Source organism: Falco rusticolus, chromosome 20 (genome assembly GCF_015220075.1).
Source record: "Falco rusticolus isolate bFalRus1 chromosome 20, bFalRus1.pri, whole genome shotgun sequence".
NCBI lineage: Eukaryota > Metazoa > Chordata > Aves > Falconiformes > Falconidae > Falco > Falco rusticolus.
The window spans coordinates 3042353-3066517 of record NC_051206.1 but is presented as its reverse complement, the minus strand read 5'-3'; the positions used below and the strand labels follow the sequence as shown (position 1 = coordinate 3066517).

At 42.0% G+C, this 24165-nt stretch overlaps 1 protein-coding gene across 1 annotated transcript in view; it reads left to right on the top strand.

Moving 5' to 3' along the window:
* DOCK5 (dedicator of cytokinesis 5) overlaps positions 1–24165 on the top strand; it is an 86183-nt gene that overhangs the window by 49156 nt on the left and 12862 nt on the right. The window contains exons 26-49 of the mRNA XM_037371669.1: positions 97–233; positions 958–1053; positions 2016–2114; positions 4795–4889; positions 5555–5633; positions 6168–6268; positions 7376–7434; positions 7928–8082; positions 9693–9778; positions 10300–10456; positions 10910–10950; positions 11064–11154; positions 12068–12187; positions 12976–13065; positions 13851–13955; positions 15304–15445; positions 17856–17937; positions 18127–18211; positions 18888–18974; positions 19439–19615; positions 21677–21760; positions 22544–22681; positions 22791–22957; positions 23751–23928. Of these exons, the coding sequence (XP_037227566.1) occupies positions 97–233; positions 958–1053; positions 2016–2114; positions 4795–4889; positions 5555–5633; positions 6168–6268; positions 7376–7434; positions 7928–8082; positions 9693–9778; positions 10300–10456; positions 10910–10950; positions 11064–11154; positions 12068–12187; positions 12976–13065; positions 13851–13955; positions 15304–15445; positions 17856–17937; positions 18127–18211; positions 18888–18974; positions 19439–19615; positions 21677–21760; positions 22544–22681; positions 22791–22957; positions 23751–23928 (2651 nt within the window). The remainder of the gene's footprint in view (positions 1–96; positions 234–957; positions 1054–2015; positions 2115–4794; positions 4890–5554; positions 5634–6167; positions 6269–7375; positions 7435–7927; positions 8083–9692; positions 9779–10299; positions 10457–10909; positions 10951–11063; positions 11155–12067; positions 12188–12975; positions 13066–13850; positions 13956–15303; positions 15446–17855; positions 17938–18126; positions 18212–18887; positions 18975–19438; positions 19616–21676; positions 21761–22543; positions 22682–22790; positions 22958–23750; positions 23929–24165) is intronic.

Sequence of the window (24165 nt, the reverse complement as noted above, 5' to 3'; positions counted from 1 at the left end):
CTATAAGCAGAAGGCTACTCTGTGGTACTCATGTATACTGAATGCTGAAGAACTTCCTGAGACCAACAAGATGTGGTGCTCTGTTTCTTTTTTTAGAATGCAGAGATGCTCTTCTGCCACTACTAATAGATCAGCTAAGTGGCCAGTTGGATGACAATTCTAACAAGCCTGACCATGAGGCCTGCTCCCAGCTACTTAGCAATGTTCTTGAAGTCCTGGATCGGAAAGATGTGGTGAGCATGAACTGTCACGGGTGCAAATTAAGGTTAATTCTTCCTTTGAGAAGTTATGGCCCAATAAAAAGATGTTCTCAACTAACGCTTTAAAGAATTAAGAAGTTCTGATGTTCACAGAAATCTTGTTGTGTTGCTGTATAGTTCTTTGAATCTCTTTGCACATAAAGTAGCTGTGTCTATAAAGGAGCCATGAAGGGCTGAACTGGTGGTTTATCACTACAGTACAAAAAGCTGCTACTTTCCTTTCTAGGGAGCAAAATGTTATTCCCAGCTACTTTGGTGGCTTGTTGAATTACTTGGATAAAGTCATGAAAGTATTTGGTTTCTCATTTTTTCTGCTATGAAACAGGGACAACGATCATTATTCAGTCAGGAGAACACAGTTACTCGCCATGTTAGTTATGGAAATAGATTCTTAGTTGCTGTGAAAAGAAAAGTTTGAGCTGAAAAGCTGTTCTGGGAGAAAAAAGCCAAATCAAGGCATCAGCTTTGGTTTAGCTGTGCCAGGACGAGCTAATGAAGCTGGTGTAGATAATTACGCTAGCTCTCCACCAAGTGTATACCTGCAGTATTTGAATCAAATGCCCATCTGTTTTAAATCTCCTTTTTTTGCATCCTCTAATAACAAGTAAGCACTGTCAGGGCAGTCCTCCCACACAGGCAGCACTCTGTAGAGCAGCATACATTAAGAACTCAAATTTTCCTGATTGAACATCCCCAGGGGCCCACTGCTGTCCACATCCAGCTGATCATGGAACGCCTGCTACGGAGAATAAACCGCACAGTGATTGGAATGAGCAGACAGTCTCCACACATTGTGAGAGCCTTTTACTTGCTTCAGTTATTACTTTACCATTTGTTATCGTGGAATGGATTCTCCTGGGAGATTTCAGTGTGTAGCAGTGGTTTATGAAATCATCTTTCCGTTTCCTGCCGGGCTTCTGTGCCACTAAAACGTGGCTTTTGGTGGTTTTCTGAGACCAGGTATTAGGGTACAAATCGTCCTACTCCAGCAGCAGTTTGAACTGAGTCACGGTTGGCTGTGATTTCAAGTTCCTTTGGGCCCTTGTGCACAAAGAATGTGGTTTCAGTGCAGTTTCTGATACACAAGGAGTCTTTGCTTGAAAAATGCTCTTTTTGTCACCTTGGCTGAATAGGATTAAATGCTGAAGGATGAGGCATCTCTAAGGGGCGTTTCGGACTATTGTGTGGCATCTTAGGAGGTGTAAGCAAGCTGGTATGTTTAAATCTGCCCTGTACTTCATGTACAGCAAGCCTGAAGAATCAAGAGCTAGGCATATATAGCAATACCATATTTTTGCTAACTCTAAGCTCGAGTTAATGCTACCAATATGTCAGCTGTGAGAATTACAGTTGGCTGTAGTAAATCTGGAAGTCGTAGAACCATCTAGGTTGGAAAAGACCCTTAAGATATGATGAAGTGGTTTGTATATGTATGTGTATATATATGTGTGTGTGTGTGTGTATATATATATATATACATATTACACTGTTTGGAGGATGCATTTGTCTTGCAAACTGTGATCCCTGGGGAGAAAGAAAGTTATACCTAGATTCTGTATTTGAAATTTAGAAAGTCCTGACTGGTTTGGGGCAGAGGGATAAACAGTCACACAGACCAGTGCCAGGACACGGAGGAGCAGGATTGTGATCAGTGATATTTGATTAGGCAGAACTCTGAAAGCATATGCCACACTTTGAACTTACAGTGCTTAATACAGGAAAATAATCAAATATTTTGTTTCTTTCCTATTCTAGGGTATTTTTGTGGCCTGCATGACAGCCATCCTGAGGCAGATGGATGATTTCCATTACAACCATTACATCAATACTTTCAAAACCAGGCAGGACATTATTGTAAGTCAGCCTGGCTGAGGCATTAGCTCAGTCCATAAAGAATTACACTCTGCTTCTAAAAGGTCATTTCAAGTTGCTGTGTTCAGTTTGGAGTGCTTATACTGTGCTCATCAGCAATGAGTTATGGGCACCTAATGCCACAGCCACTGGGGATATATTCACATCACCCCTGCTGGGTATACGCTGTGGATGTTGCTGACTCAGTGTAGAGCCTGAGAATAGCATTTGTAGCATTGACTGAAAACACCTTTAATGGCTATTTTAAGTCTGTGCAAATAAAAAGTCAGGAACCAGAAGAATGAATGAAGATAAAAGGAAAAGCATTTTCCCCTCTCTTGCTCTCGCTGTATCTTTTTGTGATCCTGTTCTCTCCCTCTTATCTTGCCCCTCTAGAGATTAATTAAACGCTTTAGTAGGCAGCAGTGCAAAATAGTCCCTCCGTGTTAAAAACTCTTCTGTTTGAGTCTCCCCGAGACTTTCAATATGAAACCAGGTGAAACATTAGGTGGCTTTTTTTTGAGATGCTTCAAATTAACAGTTGTGCCCAGGTTTTTCTTCAAACTGCCCAGAACAAGTCAGAACCATAACCAGTATTTATGCGTGTTTCTGAAGCACGACGCAGCAACTGTTCTGGCTTTATTTTTTTGTCCCCGTACTCCTCATTTTGCAATTTAGAAATGCTTGCTTGTTTAAATAGGGGCTGGGGAAGAGCCTGGGGTTCTGTTCTTCCTGTAAAAGCTAGATCAAAACCCACAAGACAGTGTTTGTAATTCATTTTGGATGGCAAGGTGATCTCTTTTTTTTTTTTTTTTTTCTCCCCCCCCCCTGCAGTTGGAATTGCTTGCAATCTGTTGAGCAACATAGCCACCTACAGGACACACACATTTCTGTCCCTTCTCCATCTGAAATGCCACTTGGCTGCACTGTCTGTAGAGAGCACTCATCATCTAGTTTTAGATTTTAGATTACCCAACTTTTTGTGACGGAAGGAAAAACCAAAATGAGGTAGATTCAGGAATTCTGCCGGTGCTCATTAAGTAAATGAACGCAGAGGTTTTCGGCAGGGTTATGTAGCAATGCTGTGCCTGAGGACGAAGGGCGCTAGAAAGACAAAGCTGATGGATTCTGGAAAAAGGTGGATTCAAGGCAGAATTGAAATGTATTTTATGTCAAGCAGGCCTCAATTCAGATTTTTTTCCTTTTCCTGAAGAGCAGTTGAGCTAGTAGGAGACCAGTGTAACTTAACTTCAAGGTAAGGTTAAACAGGTGTGTAAAAGATTCCCTGAAATGTAAATTTCACATTGAAGCTTAGCTTGCAAGTTGAAGATGTCTTGTTTTACCATATAGTGCTGCATCTTTTCACTCAAGTAGGAGAACATTTCTATATAAAGACACATCAAGAGGGTGAATTACGTACAAATTAAACTACCTGCATAGCATTTAAACAGAAACTGATAGAAAATAACAATTTTGAATCCAGTTTTTATAGATCCTTAGACCTACAGAAGTAAGCCCATGTTTGGGGTGGTGTAGTAGTTGTTAATAACAATGGAACATTACATTTTGTTTTACTGCCACAACAGTTTTTATTTTTGTTGTTTATTGTTGGGTTTTATTTGCCGTGGTATTTTCAGCCCTGGCATTGCATTGTTACTTGGTTGGTTTAACACTGTTCTAAGTTAATTCATATCTTCAAGGTGCCCCATGTCAAGTCCAGGCCTTTCCATCAAGCTCTGATTTAATAATGCCTAAAGGATTTTTACTGAGGCAGCACCAAATGCCCATTTTTCTCTCTACATCGATGTCGCTTGCCAATTCTTTAGAGCAAGCTGTTCAGCTCAACAGAATTATTTTTTTTTTTTGGCTGGTGATCTTTGCAAGGTGGTTATTTCTCATGTGACCTTCTTTGTGTGTCTCATTTGTGAATGCTGATGTGCTGTCTTTTTAGAGAATAGGATCCATTTAAATGCTCATAGGTCGCGTTTGTATCTGTAGAGACCACAATGTAGAGATCAGTAGTCTTGATATTATCGTCTTTTGCTCATGATGTCTCTTCTTTTTCCTTTTTCTTTTTTCTTACTCTACAATTCAACCTTGCCTTGCCCAGGTCTAAAGGTGTGGTACAGCTTTGTTTGGAGCAGTTTACTTTTTGCACAACTAATGTTCTAAACCCTGTGTCTGACTGCACATCCACTACCTCTGTTTAACTGTACTTCTTAAACTGGACCAGAAAAGACCTAACTAACTGGGGAAGTGAAAATACATTATTGTTCCATCTTAATAGAAGATACTGTATGAGGCTGTCACACTGTCATCATGAAGACATTTGGAAACAAATCCTTGAATATTGGTTTTGCTTTTTAATCCAGCTTGTGTACCAGAACTCCCTACAACACAGCTTAATTCAAAACAGTAAAGACAGATTTAATTAAAGACATCAACATGTTCTGTGGAGTTATTTCTTCTTCTGTAATTGAATGGATGAGATGTCAGAAATAATTTAGTTACTGGAGTATGCCCACACAATAAGAGAACCTTCTTAGGAGTTAAAGTGTATTGATTGCTAATTAATGCAGTCATTGATCAATACAATTGCAAACATTTGGATTTCGCTATATTTTTATGCAGATAAGAGTACCATATTCAACTTGATGGGCTCTGTTTTTTATTTTTCCAACAGGACTTCTTGATGGAAACATTCATTATGTTTAAGGATCTGATTGGAAAAAATGTCTATGCCGCCGACTGGATGGTCATGAATATGATGCAGAGCAGGTAGATGGTTGCTGCTATTTTAAGTCTTGCTGCTGCTTCGGAGCCTTTCTGGTCCTGAAAGGAAGGTGACTCACACAACCAGGCTTGCAAATCACTGGAGTTACATAGGCTTATTTTCTTTTACAGTTTCAGGGTGATGTAAATTAGATTTCAGTAAATTGTAGTGCCTGCGCTGTTGAGGGAACTGGAAATCTTTCTTCCTCTGCCTAAAGGCACACAGTCAAAACCGTGCAGTCTTTCATCCAGTTGCTTACCTGCTGGAGGGTACAACATGAATCAGAGAAGCCTTTTTAATTTCACTTCTAGGGGAATCAAATGGCAAACATTTTGGACCTAAGCGCGGTCAAGGGTTTGGTGCTCTGGCCTGTAAACTAGAACTACCCGGGTTCACTTCTGTCCTCTGCCGTGGACTTCATGTGGCCTCGTGCGAGTCACTATACTTGCTAAATCTCCAGTCAAGGTTTCTTTTGTTCAGAAACAGAGCAATAACTTTGCCTGAATGTCCCTTTACTGGGAAAGAGGTGAAATAGCATTCCAGAGGAGTACCTGTCTTGTTTGGGAGCATCTATTTTTGTCCACTGGGCTTATGCGTAGTTGTAAACCCAGATCTGCAATGTTATTTTTTCAAGAGCTACCTTTTATTTGATGCTTTTAATCTCTTTCAGGGTTTTCCTCCGGGCAGTGAACCAATTTACCTCTGTACTTAACCGTTTCTTTCTGGACCAAGCAAATTTTGAACTCCAGGTAATAGTTACTTTTTTTTTTTTTTTTCTTGTGGACCCCAGGCCTGAAAGGCAAGAAGAACAAAAAAATCCCACTGTTAACAGATTTTTTTGATAGGGTGCATGCCTGCGGAAAATGCCCATCATCTTTTCTAGAAAAAAGCAGCAGAATGCAAAGCAGTTCTGAATTACAGAACCGTGGTTAGTGCAGCAAGAAGTTGCAAGCAAATACAGCTGCTGCAGGCTTTACAAGGTCACGTCGAGCCGCACGCTGCCTATAGCCGAGTTGTGCTTGACTAGTTAGGAACAAAACACTGTATGGGTGGGTGTACCCGCTGTCGCTTCCTTTACTTGGAAAGTACAAGCGAAAAAGGGTGAGAAGTTTGAAGCTGCTGTATGCTTCTGGCTTGCCTGCTGTGCTGAGAACGCGGGCTCACCTGCCAGGTCCCTGGTGTGCTCATTAACGCTTACCTGGGAGACTGCAGCATTTGGGTGTCCTGCTGGTTGTTGCTTTTCTTTTGTCTTCTCCTATTTTAGACTTGTTTCTCTTCCGCAGCTCTGGAATAACTATTTCCATTTGGCAGTGGCCTTTCTCACTCATGAATCCCTCCAGCTGGAGACTTTCTCGCAAGCCAAACGCAACAAAATTATCAAGAAGTGAGTTTACATTTTAAAAGTTGCCAGGCCTTTTTGCTTTAAGAAGCTTTCTTTGTAGTGTTCCGGACATACCCCGTACCATCTTAGGAGGAGATGAAGCATGCCATGGAAGTGCTTGGCTGATGAATGATGATGCAGGGAGGAGGGGTGACTAGGACAGATGTCAGGTCTTTACCCTGTGGATCGTCTTAAGTCTGGTCAGACAGATCCTGAGCTGTCTGAGCTGAACTTAAGCAACTTGCCAAAAGATTGTTTTAACTGTAAGTTGTGTAAGAGAAGGCTTGCCGTAGTTCCCAAAGCAAGACCTTACGCAATTCCTCAGCTGTTATGTAAGGTAGGTAAGAAGAATCCTAAAAGCCCTGCAACTTTTTTGTCCCCTCTCTTTGCTTTTTCTGTTTTGAAAGTGAGAGCGCTTCAGAGGCATTCATCAACCCAAAAGTAGTAATTTTTAGTAACTTGGCCAAATTCACAAAGGCACTGAATAGCTTTTACTTCTGCGTTTAGCTGGAATCAACTGCCTAAGTATCTTTGACAAGTGCTTAAATATCCTGACGTAGAATGTTGTTAGGGCATATATAGTTAATGTTTGTCATTACACAAAGTAATCTTTTTTTTTCTGCAGTAATGACAGCTTTAAGAAGCCTGGTAATTAAATATTCTTGCATTGTCTTGATATAAGCGGTTAAAGCTTTAGGGAAAAACACCAAATGCAACAAAATTCTGGGTAGAATTGCTTGAAGCAGCACAGGCTGCGGCTTGATTCTGCTCTTAGGGCATCTGTAGTCTTCTGTCGTAATGGCACGTGGCCATCCTCTTCCTCTGTGCATTGAGTGTTAGTGCTGGGCAGGGTAAGGAAGAAGAAAGATGAGGTGAACATCTAACAGAAGGTATGTAATACTGAGGACCTTCATGGTAGACCTTAGGGAAGGTGGTCTGTCAGACCCCTTGGTATAAATGCCCAGCATATTCAGGTTTGTGTGGTGGGTTTTTTTAAGGAGAGGGTAATAGATTTTGTGGGTTTCCCATTAAATTTATATAGCAACTTTGCAAAGGTAATATCAATGTGTAAGCATTTTCTTTTTCTTTCTAATACTTTTTTTTTCCTAGGTATGGGGACATGAGGAAGGAAATCGGCTTCAAAATAAGGGATATGTGGTACAACCTGGGTGAGTGCCAGCTAAGGAATTATCTATATTCAAGTTCTCAAGCTGGGTTTCAGACCTTTTATTTCTTTATTAAAGCTGCTCGTGTTTAATGTGGGGGAGATACACTTAAGGTTCTGCTGTTTCAGTGTGCAAAATCTTTTCCAGTGAATAGCTTGCAAAAGCTGATCTTTTCTCATGTCAGCTGCTGAGATAATTTCTTAGATTCCTTATAAAGGATGTTCTGACACATGAAGGAAAAGTGTAGAATTTTTCATAAAGCCTTTTTGATTTGCAGCATTGCATACAATTCAGTTAAATTGTTTTCTTGGGCTATTCCTGATTTTTGGAGCTGTTAACATGTTAATTCTACCTTAAGTAGCCATTACCCACATAAAATATGCTTTCTAAGCAGAATGTCTGCGTTTTATGGTCTTTACTTTATATGAGTAATGTGCTAAAGTATTTGGATATCCAAATCGTGCCATTAGGGTGCATCTGGTTGACTTTCTTGCAGGTCCCCACAAAATCAAATTCATTCCAGCAATGGTAGGCCCAATCCTGGAGGTAACCCTGGTCCCAGAGCCTGAGCTACGGAAAGCTACCATTCCCATCTTCTTCGATATGATGCAGTGCGAGTTTAACTTCAGTGGGAACAGGAACTTCCATATGGTAAGGGAGCCTGGCATCTTCAGTACAGATGTTCCACAGAATGCACTGGGCAAGAAGGAGAAGAAAATATTTAAACAAAACCAAACCAAAACAACAAAAAAACCAAAACATGCACAAAACAAGCCAAAAACTTCGGGAAGTTACTCGTAAGTGCTTTGTAGGAGTCAGGACTCTTCATTTCTGTCCCTGACTGTATGTTTGCATGACTTGGATAATTAATGAGTTTCTCTGTTTTCATACCTTTCTGCATTTGCAGCTGTGTGAATACCCACATCCGAATTGTGAAGCAATTTGGAGACCCTAAGAGAGTACTCTAAAAAGTACTGTCTATTTATGTTTATAACAACCATATAAATTCCCCCAAGACAGATCTTTGGCTGTAAATGTAGGTTACTGTAAAGACAGTCCAGTGTTAAGACTATGTAGTTGCTTACGTACTGACTAAATTCAGTACGTTAAATTCAAATTTGACAGCACATTTGTGAGTACTGATGCCACCGTTAGGGAAAGGAAAGCAATATGAAGGAGAGACACCATTTGCTTGAGGCTACACAAGTATAAAGGACAGAGCAGGGAACAGAACCCGGACCGCTGCGTTCCAACCCCGTGGCGATTTCTCTGGAAATTACCTTTTATTGCACTGAGAAAGCACCACAAAATAAGGAAGGAAAAAGAGGAGCTTTGCTTTTGCCATGAGGTTAAGTTTTCAGTGCAGTTTCTAAGGACTTATTCTTCCAGCTTTCCTCTGGGGATATCGGACATTAACATCTCAACTGGCAGGCAGGGGACACTGTAGTTGCGCTGTAGACAGTCTTCTCCCTGGAGATGGGTAGGAGCCATCCATCCAAAAGGCAGCCACCTTGGCATTTCAGACTGTTGTCAAATGTGACGTGCATCTCCCTAAGCACCATCCTTGCACCAGCTTAGACTCCAGCTTCAATGGGTATATGGGATCTTTCTTCCCTTGGGGTCATCAGTCTTTGGTGTGGTTGGCCCCAGGGTCTGGGGGGGGTTGGGAATTGGTAGAAAGAAGCAGGATGTGTGTGGCATGGATTTTCCATTCCAGTGGTATTTATATACTAGCTACACTTACAACTGAGACTCTGTACTTGACCTGCTTGCACATAACAGGGCATATCTTCATGGCTAGACAGACAATCACACAGGACTCGGTTCTAGCATCATGAGAAGTTGCTTTAATTAGTGGTCACGAGTGTTTGTGATGGTCAAAGTTGTGACTTGCCCTTAACTGATGGTAGTAGTCCTGTTTCTTTAGGGTGAGTGAATGAACATTCTGTAAGATGGCTGCTAGAATGCTTCTCCATCCTAGCCAAACTGAACTGTTACTCGGTGGGGGAGAAGGGGAAGAGTTACCCCAGAGCATGGCTTTCCAGTGCCTGTAGGATGAGGCTTGTGTTTCCTTGCTCCAGTCTTGTCATTTTGCCGCCTTACCATTTTTTATTCTGCTCCAGCAATGAAAGTGTCCTCTAACTTGGCTTGTAAAACCAGCGTCTGATGGCAGGCCAGTTCAGAAACACCAGCCACAAGCATTACTAATGTTCAGACCACACTCTTGAGAATTGCTGTCTGTGATTTTTTTGCCTTTGCAGTTTGAAAATGAGCTGATAACCAAGCTGGACCAGGAAGTGGAAGGTGGCCGAGGGGATGAACAGTACAAGATTTTGCTGGAAAAACTGTAAGTTTTATAAAGAATTTGAGGGGCTTTTTTACAGCTTAGTTGGCTATTTTTCTAAGGCAGAGAAACCCAAATGCATTACTCCAGTGAACAGGGAGACAGAGCAGTTGACAGGAATCTTAATGCTAGTCAGGTATTCTGAGATTGATTGTCTTAAAATGATGCTTTTATTCTGGAGCAGCAACTCCCACAACTACCGTAAACTTGGAGTTGAAATCCTGGAGGCAGGTGCCAAACTGGCAAGGGGGTTGTAAGTGGAAAAGCTTGGGAACAGCAGGCTCAGGCTTAGAGTGTAGAGAGCACCAAGAATAGAACCCAGGTTTTTAGTCAACAAGACATGCTTTGACCTGCCTGGCTTGGGTGTCTCAGGTCCATGGGTGTTGGTGTGAAGTTCTGCACTGTGAGAGTCTCGGTTCCAGGAATATATTTGACTCTCTGAGTAATTTATGCTGAAGTTCTGCTTACCGCTGCTCAGAGCCGTAATGGAGTATTCCCTTCTGTCTCTCTGGGTGTATCTGCAGCCTCCTGGAGCACTGCCGGAAGCACAAGTATCTGGCTACTTCTGGAGAAGTGTTTGCCTTGCTGGTCAGCAGCCTGCTGGAGAACCTGCTGGACTACAGGACAATCATGCATGATGAAAGCAAGGAGAACCGCATGAGCTGCACTGTCAACGTGCTGGTATGGGCAAGGCTGGATTTGGATACGGGTGCTTCTTTACTGACCTGGTTTTTGTGAATTCGGAAGGATTTTTTTTTTTTTTTTTAATCGAGTCATATGGCTGGTCCATGTCTACATGGTAATCTGAAGTCCTGAAACACAGGCAGGAAGGATGGCTAGCTGATAGTTCAAGAAACTTGAGCTTAAAACATGGGCCCTGTTCCACTGCAAAGAGTCCGTATGACTTTGGTCAAGTCACTTTCTCTCTTCGACTTGCCCTTTTTCTAGAGGTGATAGTAGTCCCATCTTATGTTGAAGGTATGGTTGCAGGGATATGTGCACATATATGCAAAATGAATGCAAAGATCTTTCAGATATCTAAATATGATGCTTAACTTTTGTGTCTAGAGATGATGATGCAAATCTGTAGGGCCTTACATTGTGAAAGCTTTACTTTTTTTCCATTCTTGGCAGAATTTTTATAAGGAGAAGAAACGAGAGGACATTTATATCAGGTGGGCTGTTTCCCCTCCACAAACCTGTGTAGAAGCCTGCCTTTCTCTTGGTGTTCTGTACACTGGTACAGGAGTCCTTCACATCAAGTAACAGTTGCTTTTTGTTTATTTAGGTATCTTTACAAACTCCGGGACCTGCACACAGACTGTGAGAACTTCACAGAGGCAGCATACACTCTCCTCCTCCACGCAGAGCTGCTCCAGGTATTACACTGAAGCCAATCTTAGTTTCCATTGTCAGGGTATGGGTTTTAAATGAAGTGTAAGTAGCTCAGAATAAACAATTCACTTTTTTTTCTTTTTTTTTTTTTTTTTTTCAAATGTGACTTCGCGTTATCTAGGTTGTAGTGGTCATTAAGGAGCTTCACAGTTTTGCAGGTTGCACAGCAGCTAAACAGATAAAAGCAAAAATGTTATCAGCATCAATTTGTTAGTACTCTGAAACAGAGTCCTATAGTGAGCTGGGAGAAAATGTCCATGTTCAGGGTTGTAGTACAGGTTTTTTCCACTTCTGTGTGAACAGTGTGAAATGCATTAGCCTAAGCTATCTTAATTTGCATTTGTCAACCTCTTCATGTCTTCCACAGATTAATAAAGCATACACATTCAGTTAGTGTCTCTGCTTAAGACCTTAAGCCAGAACCACACCAGTTTTGCAGATAAAATTCCACTTGTATCAGCGTTTTAAAGGGATTTTTAAATATGACTAAGACAAATTTATACAAGTTCAGATGAATTCTTAAACTGATTTGAAAATAAATTTCTAATGTAGAAAAAAACCTGCATGGAGCTGAAGCTTTCTGGCTGGTTATGTGTTTAGTGGGAGAGTATAATCAGATGTTTTTCTGAGCAGCTGGCTGAAGGGGTGTAAGAAGTTACTGCTTGCTGGCCACTTGTTACTCTAACCATGCTGCTGAGCTGCAGCGTTTGTACGTTCTAGTTTACACTGGTCAGCCAGCTCAGCTTGTATCACTGCAAAACTTGCTCTCCCTTTGCATTGATGAGGGATTTGTCTTGAATGCAGCCTTGTAGAAGGTGAATCTATCCACTCTAAGGATTTGTTCATCTTAAAATATTCCAGTTCTTTCAACTTTGCCTTTTTTCCCCTCTGCGCTAGTGGTCCGAGAAGCCGTGCGTCCCTCACCTCCTGCAGAGGGACAGCTACTACGTCTACTCGCAGCAAGAACTCAAGGAAAAACTCTACCAAGAAATCATCTCCTTCTTTGACAGGGGCAAAGTGAGTGTCTCTGCGGCGTTCGTACACTTCACTGAGGAGTGCTTGGCTCGGTGGAGGTAGCTGGCTGAAGTTGGTTTCGAGGGTAAAAGCAGATGTGACTCCGTAACAGGCCTTTGATGCTTAGGCCTGACTTTGTACTAGGATGTGTATGCTATGAGCAGGGCATGTGTTTGTCCTGGTGACATTTGAATCCTTCCGCTTCCTTGTTAGTCAAAGAGCATCTGAAAAATTAAGCCTGTTGAAGGTACTGAGTAGAGGGGGAAACTATAGGTATTAGCCTTTATTTTTCTGGGTAATGGCTTTTGTCAGGTTTTGTGCATTGAGTAAGGATAGCTTGTCTCGCTGATGCTGAACTGGTGTTAGTTGCCCTTTGGACAGACGGTTCTACCAGGGCTGAATGAGACGAATCCAAGGAAGCCTGATGCAGGGGATGAGCTGTAAGTGTGTAGGGGGAGGAGAGCACCTGGGCTTCTCTTGCTTGCTGTTTAGACATGTCCTTCCACCTCTTTGTGCCTCAGTTTTCCTTATCAGGAGTAGCGATGGAAACTTTGCTTTGTAAATCACTTTCAGATCTACAAATCAAAAGAGCTGTGTGACTATAGTAATTATTGCAAAAAATTTTCAACGTGGAATCTAAGGGAAAGTTGGCAGTGCATTAAAGTACTGCCTGAATTAAAATCAGCTGAATTTTTTGTTTACCTATCTGTGGTAATGAATGCTTTTAACTGTGTCTTTTATTTTGCTTGTGCTTCTCATCCCCCACCTGCCTCCCTTCACCCTCCATGGAGATGTGGGAAAAAGCCATTCAACTAAGTAAAGAGTTGGCTGACATGTATGAAAACAAGGTCTTTGATTATGAGGGACTTGGTAATCTCCTGGTAAGATTTTCTTTTCTCCATTTTCAGCAGGCTGCTGACTGCTTAAATTAATATTGTTGAGCAGGATAAGCCCAAAATACATCTATGTTAAAGACAAACAAACCAACATAACCCCCGTGGTTTTGTAAAGCTTAATATTAAAAGAATGTTTTCATAAATTGTTTTTGAAGTGTGTAGTTTTGACCTTGTAATTAGCGTGACGTAGCGCTTGCAGATGTTTAGCATTCTTGGTGTTAATCGAAAAGGTAACATTTGCACGGTTTATTTTCAGGCTCCATAAATCTCATCACCTTATTAGTCCTGTGGTAAAACTACTGTGTATGAACACAGAACTATAGAATGATCTTGGTTCAGAATTGTGTTTTTTAGCGGTTAAAGATGTAACCAGATGGTCTTTATGTTCTTTCATATGAGAATCATCTGCCCAGTTTTATTTCTGCCAGTTCTCTGACATTTGTCACCACTTGTGTCTGCTCAGTTGCAGAATATATTTAATTTGTCTTTCTACAGTTAAGGATTTCAAGTATCTTCCTGGAATCCTAAAAAACATGGCATTGTTCTCACGTCTGCAGGCTAGGAAATGAAGTTGATTTTCACCCAGATAAAGCAAATATTTGACCAAGGAAATGGTTATGTATGAGATACTGTATCAAAATACGATTGAAAAAAGTTATCTGTAGGAGAGAGCTAACAGATCGGGAATTGTCACTGGGAGTGTAAGCTACAGTCTGGCAGTGTACTTGAATACTCCAAAGTGAAAATGCCGGTGACTTTTTCTTTTTCAGAAAAAGCGAGCTACTTTTTATGAGAATATTATGAAGGCAATGAGACCTCAACCAGAGTACTTTGCTGTTGGATACTATGGTCAGGGTTTCCCCTCTTTCCTCCGGGTAAGAATTCTTCAGCCCTCAAGTTCTGGAGTGGTGGGTACTCTAAAAGTTGCAACTTTTGCAGAGCTTCCAAGAAAATTCAGGCACCAAACTCCTTTTCCTTTGAATGACACTGAGAGATCTGAGTCCCTTAAGTATTTCAAAGCATTTCAGCATATGAAAGAGAGACAAGTAAGAGACCAGATTTTACCAGCTTTACCAGATGTTACCAGCTTTTATAAAGTTAGTGTGTTGCAATAGGCTTTGTTAGATGACTGGTATGTTCTTATATGGACTTAAACAGAATCTACCTTTTGTATCTGTCTCCTATAGGCTTCCACAGAAATATGGTTGTTGCCATTAGAAAATGTTTAGCTTGTAAAGGATTTATCCCGTTGCTTTTCAGCCTGAATCAACCTAATTTTCAGGACATGGATCATTTCAGTGCTCAAGCACGTTAGTGAGAGTCTGGCCCACGCAGAAGAATTAAAATGCAAAGATGCTTCCTGTTTGAGATTGCTGCTAAGCATTGCTGGATCTATGCTAGCTGTAATACAAGAATCCAGCCAAAGTGAGTCAGATGGGCAGGGTGCAGCGTACTAGATAATCTTCCTGACTATTATGTAAAATTAAGGAACATTCGCATTTTCAGACTGGAGTTGTTTGAAGTTGCTGATCTTAAATGGAAGCCAAGCTTAACAGAAAAGAAGAACGTTAGCTTAGGACTGTGTAACTGGGTGGTATAGAAGGCTTTCACCTCCGGGTCATGTTTTTGAATCCATCCCTTCCAGAAACCACCACTGCTTGGTGGCCAGTTTGGAAAAACAATTGGCCACGGTCTGTTCTGAAGTCTGTAGTGCAAAACTGCCTTAGCTGGCCATTTCACTGCCGGTAGCTGAAGAGAACGAGGAAAGGAACGGAGGTAAAACTCGTGTCTTTGCACACAGGGAGATCCCTCCGTTAACTCATACCATAAGCGGTCTGGCAAGGAGCTTGCAGTCCCCTGCATTAAAGAACTTTCCAGCACATATGTTCTCTTACTTATGAAATCTCAGCCAGAGGACTGATTTTGTGTTGAAGGTGTGTGTTCTTAGAGTGCTAGAAAGCGCAAACATTTTCGGTAACACCTGTATGTGGAACAATGACTTTTCTAGGCAAGTAAGAGGTTGCCATTGCAGAGCCTTGTAGAGCTCCCGAGAGTTGCTACGTTCTTACTCCAGCCTGTGTTTCTCTCGTGTGTTCTGACGGTTAAGCTAGGAGGGGAGCCTTCGTATAAACTAGATCTCTGAGACTACTCCGTGTACGTTTGGAAAGCTCTTTCTCACTGCTTGGTTTAGTGTTAATTCTCTTTTTCTTCTGCTACCCACAGAATAAAATTTTTATCTATCGTGGCAAAGAGTATGAACGACGAGAGGACTTCAACCTGAAGCTATTGACCCAGTTCCCTAGCGCTGAGAAGATGACCAGTACTGCCCCTCCAGGAGAAGAGATCAAGTCTTCTCCTAAACAGTGTATCTTTTGGTTCTAATACGTTTTGGCGCGTTCAGGATCTGCCCCTTTCCTAGAATAACAGAACTGGTAAACGACAATAATAAACAAGGAACTTACTGCCCCAAGCAGAACTTTGAAAGCCAACACTGGGCATTTAAATAAAACTGTCTGGAATTGCAATGGTGAACTTAAACATACTGAAAAAGAGAGACAGCTTGATATTGTCAGAGTTAAACCCGTTGCTGTTAGGATGAAACCTTAACAGATTGCAGGTCAGGATGTCTTGTGCCTTCTTTTCAAGCAGGTGGTGTTGCCTCCTGTAGCATAGGTGTGATCCAGTTTGGTATTTTCGGGTGAAAGAGGTAAAATACAGGCAATGAAAGTGGGTTATAAAGGAGGTGGAAGCATGCTGTCTTCTTGCAGTTAACCAGCATTTATGAAGTGCCTGGGTTGTTGTTTGGTTGTTTTATCCTTAGAAGTCACTTTGTAAGAAGCGTGAAGTAATTATGTTGATGAGAGTGTTGGGTGAAGAGCCCTTTCCCCCCCCCCTTTTTTTTCCCCACTTTTTCTTTATGCTGGCAGAACTCCAAACCATGTGCCACAGCGCACCACTAGGCTTAAGATCCTCATTCTCTTCATTGTGAGTATGACCAAGTGCAACCTAGTGAAGATGCTTCAGATCCTTGTTTGTGTCTTCCACTCGGTAGCGGGTGTGCTCCTGGCAGATGTACACCAGTAAAAAAAACAAGTTACTGAGCTTCTAGCCCGTGTTACACAAGCTGGTGTTATACAGGCCAGACTAGAGAATCTGATGGTCCATTTTGGCCTTAAAACTCTGTGTACAAAGGCACAGCTCAAGCAGTGATACCAGATGCTTCCCTTGCAATAAGCCTGCCAAGCACTAAATCCACATAGGAAATTAAAATTCATTCAAGACCAAACTTGGTATCAAAAAATGCCTCTTCTATTGCTGCTTTGTTTCAGCTACTTCCTTTGCATCTGTTTGTGTTTGTTCTAATGTTTTTGGCTCAAGATGAACCTGAACTGCAAAATTTGGATCCAGATCTGAACTCTTCCAAAAGTTTGGGGGTGTTTGGTTCCGGGTCTTGGCATAGCCCCATTATAAAGGGGAGCAGCTGCATAGCTTGGATTTGGTACAGGTTCTTCTTGGACTCTTACAAACACCTTCTGAAAAGATGAGGAGCCTGAGTGCCCAGATCACTGTTGTGTTAGGCAGGCGGTGGTGGTTCTGTAGTTTGTTTTAATTTCATGCTTTTTTAACTTCCTTTGTCTCGGGCTCCTTTTTACTTTTGCTCAGAATCTGTTGCCTCGCCTCTTTGATGATCAAATGCCATGTTCTTCCTTTGTGTGTTTCTTAGTACGGTGTGCTGGAGCTACCAAGTGAGCTGTACGTGGTCTCAGGGAATGCCTACACACTCAAACGGGCTGGTCTTCACCAGTTCTGGACTAGAAGCTCTACAGCATGCTTAGCGTGGCATCAAGCCCAAGCTAATAAGCTCTCCTGAGAGCTTGGGCTCAGTGCTTGATCTAATGTGGCTATGTGGTTTTGGGTTCAGATTTGGCTAGTAGCCAGCTGGCTCTTCAATGCAGGCAGGATGACCTTGCCTTGCTTTCAAAAATAATGTTTAGGACTACCCTCAGTGAAATAAAGGATGTATGGGGCCACCTTACCCACCAGTAAAACATTGCCACTCAGAGGGCAATTGGCAGGTAATTCACAGAAATAATCTATTAATGTGGGTCAGGTTGTCCTTTACTTTTCCACGCAGGTTTTCACTTCTGTAAAGCCTTCAGTACAATCCTTAACACAGCTCTGGAGGAAGCACATTGCAAGCTGTTGTGTTTAGGGATACTATTATGTAAGGGTTGGGGTTTTTTTATTTCTGCATGGTTCACAGGTGCAAAAGCTGAAGATGAAGTAGATATTAACCGATGAAAGCCAGCCTACTTTCTTCTGCTAGCTTATTGATCTAAAAAGTGGGAGGGGAGGAGGGGCAGCTTCACTGGACTGGAAGGGTCTGACAAAGAACTGTGGGGTGGTGGGGGAGAGAAGAGACGGATGCATCCATTACGGAACCTAGTACGGAATCTTGTTTTCCTGTCCCCAGAGTAGAAATCGGTAGCACCCAGGCTTCCTAGGGATTTCCTGGGGAATTTCAATAGTTGGAAGTGTTTGTACAGCCCTTATCGTCTTGAGCCTGTAGTTCATGAGTACCATACAAACTACAAGAAGCAATATAATGCCTGTGATTGTTGATGAACTAGTAAGTATTTTTCTTCAAATATGACAAGAGCACAGGGAATTGTTGAGAAGTCTGACATTTGATGAAAACAGGTAGGGTATTTCTCTCCCTCTCCTGTTTCCCCAAAAGAATTCATAGTTTTTCATCCTTAACTATAGCTGCTCAGATGTGCAGTGCTTTATTGTGAAGCCTGTGATGAACCTGCCACCTAATTATAAAGATAAACCTGTTCCTGAACAGATCTTAAAGTAATTTCTTTTCCTTTTCCTTCAACATTTCCTCTGTATTTTTTTCAGCTAGCCTAGGCACAAGGTCAAGTGCCTTTGTCTTGTGTAAATCTGTTTCACAGTCCAGTTTAAACTTGGTTGGTTTTGAGACCATTTATGTAAGGAGGGTGGGAGGTGAGAAAACTCACCATTTACTCTGCTTCTTTCTAGCTACTACAGAGCAAACGAGGTGCAGCAGTTCACGCACTCCCGACCAGTCAGGAAAGGAGAAAAAGATCCAGACAACGAGTTTGCTGTGAGTTTGCTTTTCCCTCCACCTGTTTTGCTATACAAAATGCAGAAGAAACAAGGGGCTGCACTTTGCATTGCAATCTTTACAGAAAGCCAGTGTGATAGTGTCAAGGGGCTCCGTAGCTGAAATTGTAACGTCGAGAATCCTTGATCTAGAATCCATAAATATCGTGCTAAGCACAGCTTCCTACGGAGTACAGCTGTGTGTCTGGTGGATTGTGACTGATGTAGCTGTGCTGAAGGAGGCCGGCCATTAATCATGAAGGATCAGTTCCATTCCAGGCCAACTTTTTAAGATTTGCAGCGGAGAGCGAGCCTTGGGTGTAGTGTAACAGCACGTTTCCTTGCTGCCCCTGCGGCATGCTGGTGCTCATGTGTAGTGTGCTTGGGCATGTTGCATATAGCTCTGGCTAAATATGCCAAAATCGCAGCTCTGCTAATAGTGGCCCACGTGGAGGGTAACAGCTTACTGCTGCTCGTGTTGGTACCATTTAAATAGCAGAGGGAGTCTTCCTTGCCAGAAACACTGGGTTCCATCCCAATCAGTGAAGGTGAAAATCGTTGTGTAAGTCCTGCCAGCTAGTTCTGGAAGCCTGGTTCTGTGCTCTACCACAGAAGGGAATTGAATTGCAACAGCGATATTTTCCTTACCTCTTGGAATTTTCTCCTTCTCTAACCAGAATATGTGGATAGAAAGGACGACGTACACGACAGCGTATTCGTTTCCAGGCATCCTCAAGTGGTTTGAAGTTAAACAGATTACAACGGTGAGTTCTGCAGATGGGCTGGGTCTCATCCCCTCCAATCCTTGGCGAAGTAGAGAGTTTTGCAACAGTTAGGACAGCTAGTCCTTCCACTGTTGGATGTGGCACACCAGTAACTTCTGCTTCAGGTAAAAGCAGATGTATATCTTCTTGGATGTGTTTGTTGTCCTTTGCATTTTGCATCTGCAGACAGCTTTACCCCAGGCAGCAAAGTTCTGTGTTGTCTGTATAACACGTGGGAGGGTGGTTACTGCTGCAACACACTCCACAGTCAGCACTCAAGTCCTGAACTCTTGTTCCTTCGGGTTAAAGACCATTCTTGCATTCATCTGTGGGTGACAAGATAGTTAGCACAGGGGGTCCAAAATCCTCTGCTGGAAACTATTGGGCTGTAATTTGTATATGAGGAGTTACTTGACTTCCAGGGGAGAAAACTGAAGGTTTATTGTGTTTCTTCTTTCTGTCAGGAAGAGGTCAGCCCTTTGGAGAACGCCATCGAAACAATGGAGCTCACCAACGAGAAAATCAGCAACATCGTCCAGCAGCATGTCTGGGACCGGAGTCTTCCTGTGCATCCTCTCTCTATGCTCCTGAATGGGATCGTGGACCCAGCGGTCATGGGGGGATATACCAACTATGAAAAGGTCCGTTTCACGTTTATCTCTAGCTCAGTCTGTTGACCTCCGCGGTGTTGAAGACCTGGATTGAAACGTAGGAGATTCCAGTTCCATTTTGCATTTTGTAGTCGTATCTGTGCTCAGAGCTCAATGAAGAAAAGAGCAATGATAAGAGATTTCCACTAGCCTGCAGGGTGGGAAAACCCCGTGTCTTTCGTGTTTGGGGTTAGTGGTGTGCATCGCCACAGAAACGAATGATCCAGCCCTTCTGGGCCTTGTTTACGGTGATGATAATAACATGATTTTAGCTTGCGGGGGCATTGAGGTGCTTGGTCAGCCCAATGAACAGTGCAAGTTAACAAAAGCAAAAGAGCTAGCGTTTCTCGATTGTATTAACAAAAAATGGTAAGGCAAATAAGGATTTCTCTTTTCCAGCAGATAATCTGTCTTTAGAGTCTTGCAGTAAAGAGCGTATATTTCAGGGAAAAAAACAGTCTTTCCTATCCGGGTTTATTCAGTTAACTTCAGTTGAATAGTGTATGTCCTTCCCTTTTTGTGATGTTTAACTTAAGCTGTTTATTCCCAGTATCTAGTGATGGTATTCCCAGCACGAAATACATTGCTTAGTTCCATAAACTGAATGGATGGTGTTAAAGCATTTAATTCTCCTCAGATGTGCTCCAGTCACATGAAATGAAGTGCAAAAGTTAAATGGGAGAGGGTCTGATTTATCTGAGGTCTAACTCTGCTGATTCCAGAGGAGCTGCATACTTTGCCAGGGCTGAATTTGGCCCTACATCCTCCCATTTTATGAATTAAGGTTGACATAAAGTTTAGAATTACGAAAGTGGGAAAGCAGTTATAACTAGGAAGCACGGAGTATCTGTAACCACATCTGGAAATACTCATTTCTGGTTCATATTTTCCTGTTTCAGCTGAAGATCAGAACATTTGGTGTTTGTGGGCGGCTAAAATCTTGAGTTTTAGTTGTTTCGTTGTAGCCAAAAGCCAAAGTCTGTGTTTCTAACATGCGCTTTCTTCTTGCAATAATTAAACACTTTCAAGAAAAATCCACTGGGACATACCCAGCAGTCCTTTCCCAGGCTCACCTCCTCTTGACATCAGCCTTTTTCATAATCATACCACTAGACCTATAAACACTTGGACATACAGTCCAGGTAATGGAACGCAGGACGAAGAAATATATGCAGAGGCTGAAATAGATCAGAGGCGCGTTTTAAAACCGAATGAAAAATATCTAGGGATTTTATCTAAGAAAAAGAAAAATGAAATTCCTCGGCCTGGGAATTGTGATGCATTTCAATGTAATACACTGTAGCACATAATGTGAATCGGCACAATTTGGCGGCTTCAGTCCAGGAGGGCGTACTTGTGTTTGTTCAACTTCAAACTGGTACCAGATTGGGTTGGTTAAAGGTAAACACATAAGAAGTGTAGACTGAAGGTGCTTTGTTGAGTCAAAACCTCAACACAATGTTTATTTCTGCTGCATCTTTGTAACAAGCCCCGTGTGAAAACGCTGGACTTAAATTTTAGAGCTTAAGGAAACCGCAGGCAGGGGATGTCCTGTTCACTTTTCTGCAGCTGAGGTTGGCTGCGTGTCGTTGTGTACTGTAGGTCACTGAATGCTAAAAATTAAAGACTTTTTGAAGTGAGAACTCAACAGACTGGATCTGCTACTCGCGTTTGAGTGACAAGTAACAACCTAGGTTATTCAAAGCAATTCAGTTTTATGAGAAGGGAATTGGAATTGAAGAAAACCCTTCCAATGAAGTGACTTTTTTTTTTTTTACATATCTGTGTTTCACTGAAAAAGTAGTCATATTTATTTAAACAGAAAAAAAGTTTTTCTTCCCAGTTCTCAGCAAATAACCATGGTTTGTCCCTCAGCTTTGTGTCGGGGAAATAGCAAAATTTGGTTTTAACGAGAGAAGTAATGGAAGTGAATTGGTTTTAATTAGAGTAGTAATGGAAATTAATTGTCTTTACAGTACAGGGATCTTTGGCTCAGAGTTAACTGTGAAAGCAATGTGTCGTGTCTGTTTTAGCTTTTCCCTTTGCTTTCAGGCCTTCTTCACAGAGAAGTATCTTCAAGAACATCCTGAAGATCAAGATAAAATTGAACTGCTTAAGCAACTAATTGCTCTACAGGTATTGTAGTGGGAAAGAAGTGGAAGCACTGTATGTGAGTGCAGATCAGTTCCAGCATCGTTGTTCTGGCGAGAGAATGCAGATAAATGCTGTAAGAACAACCCAGATATGTGTCCGATTGGTTTTTATTTGAAGGAAAGTGTATTCTAGAAGTGTGGCTTGGAATGTCCCATGTATCTTGTGTTGCTCTGAAACGTTATTTTGAAATATTTGCCAAGGTGGCATAGATTTTTTCCTTATGAGTGTAACAAAATATCTGTTACCTTTTCATGAAACAGTCAGACCTAGTATTTTGTTGGTCTGACCATTGAAAATTGTCTATTTTGACCTGCATGGAAATGAAGAATTGCCCTGTTTTCTTGTAATGCAAATTGCATCCCTGCGGACCAGTTTTTTCATATTTCCACACAACAGAGCCCAGTTAAAACTGCCTCACAATCATACAGCTCTGGGGGCTAAGGAGTGAAACTCCAACATGTAACGTGTGTATTTTCCAAGGCAGAATATGGGACCTGAGCGGGGAAGAGGGAGCTGTAGGTATAGATGAGTAAAATGTGATGTTCGTTGAACATGTGGAGCTCAAACAGTCAAATTACCACAGCGTAAGATGCTAAGAGTCGGTAGATGAGCTTCCTTACTGTATGATCAGGTGGTTTTTGCCTCTGCAGAGTCAAACCATGTTTATTTAAGTCCTTCGAGTGCATCTGAGATGTTTAATGTGTTCCTTCCTGGAACAGGAGAGCCGGTTTTTCCTTTTGAGCTTCACTTGGTTCCTTCTTTTAGATGCCGTTGTTGGCAGAAGGGATTAGGATCCATGGTGAGAAGCTGACAGAACAACTGAAGCCTCTCCATGACAGACTGACAGCCTGTTTCAAAGAGCTGAAGAAGAAGGTGGAGAAGCAGTACGGTGTGATAACTTTGGTAAGCGTACCCGGTTGTTTAGTGTTTTTACCTTACAGAAACACAACTCTCCCCTTTCCCACTTGTGAGTTAGTGTTAAGTGATTTATCACGAGTGCGTTTGTCTGCAGCCTCCCTCCCTCACCGAAAGGAAACAGAGCAGGTCAGGCTCTGTTGTGCTGCCCTACATCATGTCTTCCACACTGAGACGGCTCTCTGTCACATCTGTGGCATCTTCTGTGGTCTCTACATCTTCCACGTCATCTGATAGCACTTCTTCCAGACCAGGTTCAGATGGGTTAGTAATCAGCCTTTACATGTGGTTTACAAGAGTGGGGATATGCCTTTGCCAGAATTAGTTACTCTTAAAATGAGGATTTATTCCATGCAGAGTAGTGATACCTGTGCATTTAAAACTTTAAATGGAGGCCAGTGTTGTTATTCCGTTGTACAGACAGGGAGTTTGAAGCACAGCTAGGGATAGTTCTGGGAATTGAACCCACGACTGTCTGTCTCAGGAGTCACAATTATCTACGTGATACTGAAGAGGGATGGAGGCAGTGCATTTCAGGTGCACAGTATTTTTGTTTTGCAGGAACGCTGGAAAACAGCTGTAAGATATTACAAGGTAATTTAGCTTGTTGTGGTCTGCAACGGGGTGCATCGTCACGGGGTGATTGTTCCACCTACCTGGTTGCAGGTGCATACATGGCATTAAAAGGAGCTGCCACACATGGAAACATTTCCTGCTATTACTTTTGTGTACATTTGGTTTGCATCTGTGATAACCAGGGAGTTTGGGTGACTTGCTTAAGGTCACACAGAGACTCGGTGGCAGGGCTAAGCATAAATGCCAGTCTGGCTCCCTCTGCAAGTAGATCACACTTTACTTTGTACCTAAGACACAATACTTAAAACTTCTAGGGTAGCTTACGAGCACAAATCTTACTGAAAATTCTGTGGTCATAACTCCGTTTTTCACAGTAATCTCGTATGCAGACAAAGAGATCACAGCTTTTTAACAGACAGTGCTTTAAATGTCTGGTGGACTAATGTTTCGTGCTTTTTTGCTGTTTTGGTGTGGGCCACAGATCTATTCTGGAGCCTCTCTTGGAGAGAAGAATATCAGCAGGACCCAGAGCTGAAGATTTGCCCATGAAGGATGATGGTGATAACCGGATTAGCAAACTGAAGCGGAAGGAGTGGAGTATTAGCAAGTCTCAGGTTATTGTAGAGAAGGAGCCAGAAACGGAGCTGACTTCCAAAATGGTAAAAAAAAAAAAAACCCAATTAAAAAAGCAATAATAAAATCCACAGCAGGAGATTGTAGAGTTTCCGTTCCTTTCAGCCATGCTTGTCATTGGGAACTTCATTAAATGGTGGGAGGGGTTCAAATACCAAAAGCCTTGGTCATCTGATTAATTCTGACTTTTTTTTTATTTGGAAAACTTGTGTCACAGACCCAACTGCAGTTTGGCTTAAGGTACAAACTGGAAACAGGAGGCA